Here is a 12,219-nt window from a genome sequence, read left to right as displayed (position 1 = left end):
AGAAACATTATATAAACGTAAATTCGTATGTTTTATTAAAAGATTATAATAAAAAGAAAGAAATGATAATTTTGTTTGATTTTGCATTTCAGTGTGTTGGTCACTCTTATTAACAAAAACTTGACATAGTTCAAAAACATTGATCAATTTTCTGCCAATTTAATTTTGTTCAAACAGATTTCTGAAATGAGATGTAAATTTTTTCCAAATATTTTCTGTGTTCTAAGCAACTTGTTTTGTATTCTAAAAAATATTAAAAAGTGTCGATCGATAAAATGCATATCTGTATTATAACGTTGAATGAATTTTGTACAAGTTCTATATCCACAGAAACTGTGGGAAAACGTTTGCAAAATGCTTAGCCTAAATGATGCACTGCGCAGTGGAGGTCCAAATTCAATTGCTGAAGTTAGCTGTAAAATTGTTTTCAAGTCGTCAAATACCAAGTGGAGAGTTTTTGGAAAAAATTAATTGTTCTCGACCCTGCATTGTTCAAATTTTAATTATCTTGGAACAATTTCAACACTTGACATTTGATTGTGATCTTGTGAGCACTTTGTGCAGTGCCTGAAAGTAACAAACTGTACCGAATCAACATTTGTTTCATTTCTTGTTCGTCAACAAGAACCTTAGACTTGATTCTGCAACTATCATTTATTCAAATCATTGCAAAATTATTTGAATGCCAAAAGATTCCGAACCCTCAAAATCAATAACCATTTGCAAGTGTAATTTGATTACAAAGCAACAAGTATTGATAAATTTGGAATTGAAAAGTTTATCCATCGTTGACAAACAATAATATTTGAACAAGAGAATTATATAATCGATTGGATATATATAATATTTTATTCTTAAAATAATATGGTTCTATTTTTTTATTAAATAAAACGCAGAAACATTTTGTCGAACTCAATACATAAAAGTTTTTTTCTTACTTATTTTTGCTAGTATCGGTTTGGAACGTTTAATTTCAGAACTCTTGGTGTACGAGTAGAAAGTGATTACTTGGTGACATAAATAAAGAAATACACACGTGATTGATACCTGCAGCCGTAGCTTGCGTTGATGAAACGAGCTCGTGACGTGGTCACGCGAATTACAACCAAACTTCGTGATAATACCTCGCGACAAATTTATCGGGTCCAAAGTGCCGTTCGAACGGGTGCAATTAGCGATGGGAATCTCAAAATTAGATCCCTCGATTCCGTTAAAATCTGATGCAATTTCCTCGATTACACCTCGGATTGGATCAGCCGTTCGCACGCTCGAGGCTTTTGCCCCGAAATTCGTGCATCGATTGAATACCGGAATAATTCCATCCACAAATCGGATCGCGTCACGCGCAGACAGGTCTGTTTGCCGTAAATAACGAATTTCCTTCGATTCGTAAAATGCAGGAGGGTTCGTCCCGGTGCAGTGACATCGACGTCGTCGGGAAAACGGATTTGCTACATTTACCTCTCTCCGTCGGTGTCCTTTTCCGTCGAGGCCTTTCAATTTTAGCGCGGGAACGTCAGTGATTTTCTGTTCCGACAACAAGTGACGTCTGTTGACAACAACCTGTAAATTTGAAACGTTTAAACCGGAACGAAGGGGAGGAGTGCAGTGCGTGACTTAAAATATTAACCCCCGACGCGCGAGTTTTCTCCGCTTTACCGGTTAAAACTGATCAAGTTTTGTTTTTGCACCATAGCCTGGTACAGCAATGACAAACAAATGGCACTCTTACCATTTTTGACACGTCATAAATTTTCATTACCACGGGAGAAAATTTACAGTAAATTCATTTCACACGATGATACTAGCAAACTCGTTTGTTCTTATAAGTATGGAAAATATCGAAATCTTTCACTTTGTTGTTATAAAAAGCAAAGACAAATGCTGTTGACGGGATCATTAAATATATAATACACATACATAAATTATTTTATGTGTCGCAAATAATTTAGATAAGAACTATAACTACAAATGTAAATAATTGTATTTTAGTCTGGTAATTAGATTTTTGAAATATATTTTATATATATATATATATATATATATATATAATACTATATACGCATCATGAAGTGTCAACAACGTTGAAAAAATCTAATTTTTATGTTTTCAATGAGTATAAACAATTTAGTAGAGAAAGGCATGTACAAGTATCTTTGCATATGATATATTTTAAATAAAAAAATAATATAGAATCTTACCTTACAGTATTTGTAAACGGAAAATTGTTATGTTTTTCATATCTTTCAAAGAGTTAATAACACAATATTAATAATAATAATTACAACAAAATAAAGCTCAAGACTATCTGCAAACAAGAAAACTACCAAGAATAAATTGCTGAGCAATATTTATTCAAAGCTTGAAACACTCGATTAAACACGCTAACACAAAAGCCATCAAAATCAAAGTGGGTAGTCTTAAGAATACAATATACATTTTTGTTATTAAGTATCAAGAAACGGAACTTCGAGATCAACATCTAAAATAAACAAACGCGTGTTACCGTGCTGAAAGGAATTTACCGTTACATCACTTATAATACAATAGTGTTTCATTCGTATAAACTGTTTTAAATGTACAGATATCGAGAAAGCTTGTAGCAATGATTTTAATAACAGTCGTACAATTAATAATAAATATTAAATACTTTGAGCCTGTTAAATATAATTTCACTCAAATTTTAGGACTGCTTTTGAAATGTTAATCTTCTAAGCATTTACACGTATGTAAATACATTACATAATGTGATGAAATACACTTCTCTTACCTGTAGCCTACTTTTATTTCTTTCTTTCGTTTCCTTTGAAACATTGAAAGGACATAATACGTAATTAACTGAAATGTTCGCTACTAACGAGATTTGTATCGGCCTGCAGCGAAAATCAATATTTACTCTGTTTTATTGTATCCTTACCACATAACATGCATATGGATTATATCAACAGTAGTAAATGAATGTATATTAGTACGTGCAACGAAAAAGTGAATTCTATTTAAGAAGCCGTATTAAGTGCACAATAATTTTGTTTAAATAAAAGTGTTTAAACGAAGACATTTACGTATACGGTATTTTTATTTAATTATTAACATTGAATTTTATTATGCGAAAATAAGTTTAAAAGGAAAAATTTTCTTGTTAGTTTGAAAGCAAATTTTCATACAAAATAAACAGATCGAAGTATTTATATTCGTATTTATTCTGAAATGCATCTGACGAATTGAAAATTCATTTACATATTATTTGGTCGATATGGAACGAATGGAGATATGTTTCAAAATTTTATCTTAAAATAACGAGACATTGCTTTTTATACATTTGTATTGTCATAATTAAATTCAATATAAATAATTATAGAAATGTAAAAACGTTCAAAATTTTATCTGGAAATCGTGTATATATCCTCTTTTAACACACTATATATAAGATTCCGTAGTTGAATTTCATATTAATGTTAATACTGTTGTTTTTTCTCTTCTCCTATCACTTCGGATCACTTGAGAAGACATCTTTGAAGTTATTAATCCCCGTACAAGCCACCAAATAACTGTTGTTCTCGTGCGGTATATTAAAGTATATTTAATGATATTATATATTACAATGATACAAGTATTAAACGTAATGTTGGTGATTGGTTTCGCTTTCTACTAAGGTAGATCGACCGCGTATTAGACTAAGCTAACCGTTTTTGTGCCTTCGGCACGCGTCTTGATCGTCTTTGTTGCTTAGGTCTTACACCGGCCTTTCGTCTTAGTGCGTCTTTAAATCGTTTCGTCTTATCGTCTTCGTCGTACTGTCCGTGACACACTCCTCGGACATACTCTCGTCGTCGTACTCTTGCACTCAGGACGCAAACTGTCCTCAAACATTCCTTTCGTACTTTATATAGTCATACCCATTCATTCTCTTTCAGTCTATTCCTCAGTCTATCTCACTTCAGACATTCGGTCACGATCGGCCATCCTAATCGCTCGTCTTTTCCAAGCATACCTCACTTTCTCCGAGCCACAGGTACTCTCTTTCATCCCTATGTATCATTACACCTGGTCGTCGTGCAGGACCCCCTGTAAAGGGATCCTCAGGCCTATCAGAAAAGCTGACGGACAGATTGGCACCAAATGTTTTACTTACTATAGACCCGGGTCTGTCCGCACATGACGCTTCGTTTAGGCCCGTGGTCGAAACAGGCCCAAGTGGGCTCGGAAAATCCGATATTACACTCGGCCATCCTGCTTCGACATCTGCCCTCAGATGTCTTTCACACTTTCGCAGTCACTCACACTGGAGTCACCATTACCAAGGTCATTAGTCCCTGGTTCGAACTGAGTCCTGCGGATAGCTACGAGGTCGTCTTCCTCGTAACGTTTCGCCCTCTTTGTCTTTGCGTTGTAATTCCGTCTGGACGTCTGCTGCACCTTCTGCATGTTTTCTTTTGCCCGTCGTCTGAATTTACCTCGATCTTTATTAACCAAGGCTGTCCATTCGTTCTTAATTGTTTCCCTAATCTTCGGGTCGTTCTTGAACTTCACGCGCGTTCCGAGCGGCAATTGAATCGGCAGCCTACCTGAGTTCCTACACGGCTTAGGGTTAAAACATCGCTGGCCCCATTCCAGGTACCTGCACCATCCGTGCGGCTTCAGCGCAGAGAAATTCGTCAACCGAGGTATAAAGTTAATCCGCGATACCTGCCCTTTAGCTTTTAGAATACCATGATCCGTAATGATCCTCCTCGGGTTTCCAAATGCAATCGATCTTTTTGTTTGCCTACTGTGAATTTCACAAAGGCGGCCACACGCACTTCACAAAGGCGTCCTGTATCATCAACCTATGCTCACTGGTCACTTCGAACAATAAATCATCCTTCGCACAACAATCATTCGTTTCGCCTTGACGCACCAATTCGGCAACGTTCTTCGGTCCAACATCTTTTTGCTGCACTGCGCGTAATCGTGCGGTCACACTCTGCTCACCCTCGTTCACACACATGCACGCATTTCTATTCGATTTCGTATCGGCGTCTACATTACAAATCTCCAGCACGGGCCCATTTGACTATACCATTCTCAAATGCACCGGCGCTTGTTCCTCTTTAAAACCAAATTCTAATTTAACATTCGTCTTTAATAAATTCGTCAACGGTCTCGCAATAACCGCGTATTGGTTTACAGACATTCTAGAACAATCGATCGAACCCATACGATTCCGAACGGCTTTAACACTCTCTGATGTTGAGAATCTCGCAACGGTATCGGTTTTGTGTTCCGTCGGACGCACACCATCATTCTTAACCATGTGCCCTACGTACTCGATCTTCGATCGCGCAAATTAACCTTTGCCCCAGTTAATGGACAACTCAAACTTACTCGCGACATTCGACACGCTCTCAGGATTTTCTACAGTACTTTTACTCGAAACATCTTTGGTATACGGAACATCTGTTTTGTAAACTTCGCGAACCGCGCCTGTTTTCACACATTCATCCGTCCGCATCAAAGGCAAATCGCTTCCTGTATCGATCAATGCTGCTAAGTCGTGCTTCGTTGTCTTTACCTTTTCGTGATGGTTTTCTCGAGGAAGCTGTGCGACACTACAAACTTCCTTTTTCACATTCGACTTTTGCGGGCACTTCGGCGCAATGTGCCCGTGCTCGTTGCACTTAAAACATTTTACCCCTTTGTCCTTCATTGGACAATTCGCACTCACATGATTTGGCAATCCACAACTAAAACATCGCTTCGTCTTCGCATTTACAACACGCACTGGTCTCTGCACTTTATCTTCCATGCGCTTCGTCTTCTTCCCAATGCTGTTCTTCGTTTCCTCGTAGATTATGAATTTCTTCTTCAGCTCTCGAATGCTCCTGGCTCCATACAACACGACTTTGTTATACTCTTCGTCTTGAACTCCGTCGATTATGTATCGTATCACAGCATCAGCCTCCACGTCTGCTTGAGAGGCTATGTCGAGCATCCGATAGATGTATTCTTGATACGATTCGTCGTTACGCTTCCTTCTTTGTGTCAGCTCCTGATGCGTTCGGTAGCTACTGGTTTTACAACCAAATTCCGACTTCAAAGCGCTCTTCAAACATTTCCAGCTTCGACCACATTTCTCGTAATTAACAAACAGCTTTGCCGAACCTCGTAAAAGTCTTTTGGCGTATATTATCATTTGAATGTCAGTCCATTCGCACATATCGGCAGTTTCCTCAAAATCGCTGATTCAAAGTTTAACGCTTCGGTTGTCATCCCCGCTGAACGTTGTCATCGACTCTTCAACATCTTTAAAACTAGGTACATATTTTACCTGTCTCCTCTTTCCGCGTGTATTACATCCTGATCTTCCATTATCACCGTCGTCATCGTCGTCATCAACGTCTTCTTCAAATCTGTCCCCATCATCTTCTTCGTCGTCCTCGTCAGAATCACTTATATCTTCGTTTTCACTTTCTTCTTCTAGCGTCAAGGCAGCTTGCAAGCGTCGTCGTAATTCTCCTTCATTTCCAGTAATTCTTAATTTTCGTCTTTTCAATTCTGTTCGAAGCTCTACCAACTTCATTTTAGCAATTTCAGAATTGTCACACATATTTTTACCACTGGCACTTTTTCGTCGTGTCTTGCAGCTCATCCTTGTAAACCTCGTCGTTTCACCTTCACCCTGAACTACGTCTAAACTATCCTGCATAACGGCACCTGTCTGATTCATCCCTGGCTGAGCCCCCAAAATTGTTGTTTTTCTCTCTTCCTATCACTTGAGAAGAGATCTTTGAGTGATTGTTCCCCGTACGGGCCCCCAAATAACTGTTGTTCTCGTGTGGTATATTAAAATATATTTAAAGATATTATATATTACAATGATACAAGTATTAAACGTAATGTTGGTGATTGGTTTCGCTTTCTACTAAGGTAGATCGACCGCGTATTAGACTAAGCTAACCGTCTTCGTGCCTTCGGCACGCGTCTTGATCGTCTTTGTTACTTAAGTCTTACACCTGCCTTTCGTCTTGGTACGTCTTTTAATCGTTTCGTCTTATCGTCTTCGTCGTACTGTCCGTGACAAACTCCCCGGACATACCCTCGTCGTCGTACTCTTGCACTCAGGACACAAACTGTCCTCAAACATTCCCTTCGTACTTTATATAGTCATACCCATTCATTCTCTTTCATTCTATTCCTCAGTCTCTCTCACTTGAGACATTTGGTCACGTTCGGCCATCCTAATCGCTCGTCTTTTCCAAGCATACCTCACTTTCTCCGAGCCACAGGTACTCTCTTTCATCCCTATGTATCATTACACCTGGTCGTCGTGCAGGACCCCCTGTAAAGGGATCCTCGGGCCTATCAGAAAAGCTGGCGGACAGATTGGCACCAAATGTTTTACTTCGACCCGGGTCTGTCCGCGCATGCCGCCTCGTTTAGGCCCGTGGTCGAAACAGGCCCAAGTGGACTCGGAAAATCCGATACTACAATACGTTAATTTTCAAGAATAAATTTGAATTTCTGATTAATTACTTTACTATCAGAGTTGTACTATATCTTGTTTTCTGAAAAAGAAAATAACATTTTCTATATGTGATAATTAAAACTTTTGTTAAATTCTCAACTTCTAGGATTAATGTTTCATGTTCAAATTGAATCTGTGTCTAAGAATGAAAAAATTTTTAGTAGATATGTGACCATGAATATTCTCTTTACCTTTTGGCAGAGAATTGTTGGAGTTACCTTTCATTTGTGAGCAATAATTAAATTAGAGTTAAGACTCGTATCGATAAAATCAACGACTTTCCCTTATTAATAAAATAATCCATACGTTAAATTATTGTAATACATAAGTCATCTGACATTTCTTACGCAAGCTTTCTTTTAACGGTAACTGATAATTATCAAGTTACGTAATTTTATTCATTGCGCAATCGTACAATTCTCATTTGAAAAATTTATCGCTTTACACATGAAACGATAAGTGTTTCAAAATTAATAATTTGTGAATTAAAAACTTGCAGGAAAGAATTGTATTTTATTAATATTCTAACTTATAATTTCGGTATTTTTGCGAAATTAGTTCGAACAAGTCAATTACAGAAGAACGTAATTAGAATTTTAATTTATTGTCCAAAATAATTTATTATTAATATATAAAGATTGATAAGTTGTTAAGTAAATAAAATTATAAGAATATGCAGATAATAATATATTAATTATTTGTTACGTCCACATATTCTTATAATTTTAATTTACTATTATTTAAAATAACTTCAAGAGAAATTAAGATTTTGGAAGACATTGGATAACTAATTCTGGAACATAATTTTAATAATCTTTGAACGCAATTAAATTTCTTACATATTCTTATCTTTAACATATTACATACAAAAGTTGCATTTCATTTTGTAGTAATTATTAACCAATGATATTAATATTACATAATATATGCAGGTACAGTGAATATAATATAATCTGATGATGTACTCAATTCTGATTTAAATGTTACACGGAATCTGTGGAGTAATTTTGGTAACATTCCTGGGAAACATTTATGACGAAGAATAGTAAAAATTGAAGAATTCAATACGAGTCCATGTTTGTTCACAAGCATTAGTAATGAGTTTTGTATTTTTTTTTTGCTATTTTCATTCACAAAGTAGATTAAATTCGAAGTGTGTGTCCGAACGTGTTATTAACGGAAAGAAATTGCATAGCTGTCACTGTTACTGCTTATCACTCACTATTTTCCAGCCGTATCAGATAATATTCCCTCAACCCAAAGCTTATCGCATCAGTGTACAGTTCTCTCCCCGATGTGAGCATTGTCACGCCAACTCCTTCATGCCTCCATCACGCAATGGTGTTGTTCCCTGTGAGACTCTAATCTATGTGTCGTAATGTTATAGTTTCGAAAGGTTGCAGGGGAACGCCGCGAAGACCTCAGGTGGGAAAGGGACGTGGAACGGAAGAGCAAGTCTAGAGCAACATCGCCCGACCGTCACCAGGTCGATAGGGGAAGAGCTACAAGTCCCCAGAGGGGTGCTGTCGAACCTTCTTCCCTCGTAGGTAAGGATAGTGGTTCACGATTTAGAATACTGTGTTTTTCTACGCGAACGTATGTTTCTATTATGGTAATCGTCTGTTTTTTCTTGAAACAAATTTTTTTTGCCTACAACAAGCAAAGGGGACCATCGTTTCTTATTTACGATTTCTGCGCATAGATTTTCAATAACAGTGGTTTTTAATCTTTCTAAGCTCATGACGCACCTTGATGTGAGATTCCCAGTGTTTTCAGTCTTATGAATACAGTGTTTTATTATGAAAACACCAACAGATCGGGAATATAAAGAAGTGTAGAGATTAAGAATTATTAATCGATAATATAATTTCAGTTTTTATGATTTACGCTTTTGAGAAATTTACAATTTGTACTGCACTTTTAAAGCAGGTATTTTCTTTGGAAAAATGAAAAAAAAAATCGATCTTCTCTTTCCTCTAGTTTTTAAACTTTAGAATTTCGAAAATGTGTTCCTATAATATGATATTATACCGAGATTCGACGAATTAACGAGGACAAAGAGATTCGAAGCAATCATCTATGATATTTTTGAAACAAATTGGTCCATCAAGTTCTAATTTTGTACACGTACAAAGAAGGTACCTCTCTGTTAGAATTATTAGAATTAACTCGATATCTATAATAGTATTTTTTTTATGGCCTTTAAAAGCTGGAAATTGATTGAATTTCATTTTTTGTATATTATTCTGCCATGAAAATGCTAAACGAATTGTTCTGCCACATTTTTATATATTAAAATTTTCTTGGATTCTTCTATCTCGGATGAATAAGACGGCGACAATTGTAAACATCATAGAGATAGCATTTTGTGCCATGTTGCAAACAATGTTTAATAAAAAAGAAAAGAAAAAAGAAATAGATGAGATAATAGTACACAAATTTCTGTGTTCTTGTTCGAAATACGAACGAACGTATAAGCCAAGTTTGAAATTTCTCAATTTCAAATTTTTTTTATATTTCAAATTCCTAGTATCACTGAAAAAAGATGTTTCCAATGAGAATATTCCTTTAATATCCCAAGCTAAAATAAATGAATGTTTAATGTTGAAAATTATTCAAGTTAAGCGAGAAATACAATTGTTATGTGATTACATTTTATAAGATCTTTGTGTCATTAAAAATAAAAAAAAGATGTAAAAGTATTCGTATAGTATACATGAAATAGTGACTATATTTATACATTTTCCGATTATATGTTTCTTTTATATTATCTAGAATTCATTACAGATTTCTCCTTTCGAAGGAAAGCTGAGCGGATAAATGTCCAGAAAGTTTTGAATGCCGCTATACATGGATGTTCCCTTTCAAACATCGTATCCGGGATAATGGCAATTGCAATACAATTGATTTCTCGCTTGATTTACGTCTTTCAATCCGTGTTTCGGTTTTCATGGACCATTGGCGAGCATCGCTCTTGGAACAATGGCAAAATGCTTTTCATTCCTGATGCTTTGTTCAAAATGCTGTTGCTACATCACAAATCATAAATGTATAGTATTTAAAAACAGGTAACATAAGTTTCAGTGGTCATCATTTTCTCTATACAGTATTTTACACAGTACTGTTACATTATTTCTTATATTGTAGACAGAGTTCTCTAATGCGTGTCTGTGTATACACACTAATAGCATAATTGACATAATTTTACCGATATTTTTCTTTACGGTTTATGAAACGTCTTCATTTTTCTTAACATAAGTTTCACATAGTAAAAAAGTAATTACTATTAAAATTTTGTTGTACAATAAGTGCCGAATGCTATCGTTCGTATTAATAATAGAATAACATATTTCAAAATCTGTTACGTACGTATTTCAAATCATTTTGTAATAAATTTCATAACACTACACAAGCTAACGAATATAGGAAAAGATATTTAATTCGTTTAGCAACGTTTGAAAAGAATTCTATCAGGAACAAATAATACTGATGCTACTACAATATTGGATTGCTACAATGATTTTTGTATATTTCTTCTTATCAAGCAAGATTATTATATCCAATACGTAAACAATTTCGTATTAAGTATTGGAAACTGTACACATCTCACATAACGAAGAATATACTGTGCAACCTATTTTTAAGGAACAGTTTCTTTTTTATTTCAAAACAGACTTTAAATTCATTGTCTGTACTTTTCTGGTTAACCGGTCATTTTTTTAGAGAGAGTTTTCAAGACTTTTAAATAGATGATAATTTATGGAAAGTAGTTCCGGAGGGAAAAGATAATTACTGTTTCAAATCGCCAAGTATACATTGTGCTTGAAACGAAAAATAATTATAAATTTTCTGGGAAATCGTTGTGGACCAATAGTTGAGCACTATTCTCTTAAAATTGAACAAATTGTGTTAAAAATGTTCTCAATTGAGGTAAAATTGTATCGTTCTAAACTCTATTATGAAATTTTATAAACTACTATAAATCAGCGACAGAAATATTTATTTAGTATTAAGGTCTCCTATCACCGGTAGACTGTAAATTTTACTTCGAGTAAGCCTGACTTATTGTTAGACAGCCTAAATACTTTCTCATAAGAGGTCAAAGCGTCATCTAAACATAGTACACAAGGATCGGCATGAATTCTAAAAGCAACCCAATAAATTTTTGCGCCATACGAGCAAGAATCCACATATTGATAAGGGAAAGTCGTTCGAGTACTTAAGTTTTGTCTCAAATGTAGGGGAGGACACCTAAAATAACCTCAGAAAGTAGTAAGGAATATCTTTCTTCCGTTCTTGAGAAACACATTTCTAAAAATTTGAAAATTTCAATTGCGAATGTTCCCTGTATTTTATAGAAATGCTAGTGCATAGGAAATAGTGTTCTGATGAAAAAGGAGTGAACAAAAAAAGTAAACGAGAGAATGAAAGTAGCAATCGTGGATGTGAAAGTGCAAATCCAGGTGGGGATATAATAAAAACAGACCTGCTTTAGTGAAAAATGTTCACTTTTCAAGGTTGTCGATTAACAATTGAAATTTTCGCATTCTTGAGAATTCGATTGTCCAAAACGGTATATAGGCGGTTCCTCTTTACTTTCTAAAGCTGTTCCGAGTGTCCTCCCCTACATCTGAAAAAAGAAACGAATACAAAACTCGACCGACGGTTATCGACTTTCCCTTGTCAGGTTTTTGCTTTGAAAAATAAAATTCCTT

At 35.5% G+C, this 12,219-nt stretch overlaps 1 protein-coding gene across 3 annotated transcripts in view; it reads left to right on the top strand.

The window, feature by feature from the left end:
• The window catches only part of Fife (regulating synaptic membrane exocytosis protein fife), a 217,170-nt gene that overhangs the window by 111,149 nt on the left and 93,802 nt on the right, over positions 1 to 12,219 (top strand). For 2 of the 3 annotated variants that reach the window (XM_076322346.1, XM_076322348.1), the window contains exon 7: positions 8,892 to 9,051. In XM_076322346.1, coding sequence (XP_076178461.1) covers positions 8,892 to 9,051 — 160 coding nt within the window. The remainder of the gene's footprint in view (positions 1 to 8,891; positions 9,052 to 12,219) is intronic. The other variant, XM_076322347.1, reaches the window with a different exon arrangement.

The sequence above is a fragment of the Ptiloglossa arizonensis genome, chromosome 10, assembly GCF_051014685.1.
Source record: "Ptiloglossa arizonensis isolate GNS036 chromosome 10, iyPtiAriz1_principal, whole genome shotgun sequence".
NCBI classification, from domain to species: Eukaryota; Metazoa; Arthropoda; class Insecta; order Hymenoptera; family Colletidae; genus Ptiloglossa; species Ptiloglossa arizonensis.
Note: the sequence above shows the minus strand (reverse complement) of the source record. Positions and strands in the feature narration are given on the sequence as shown.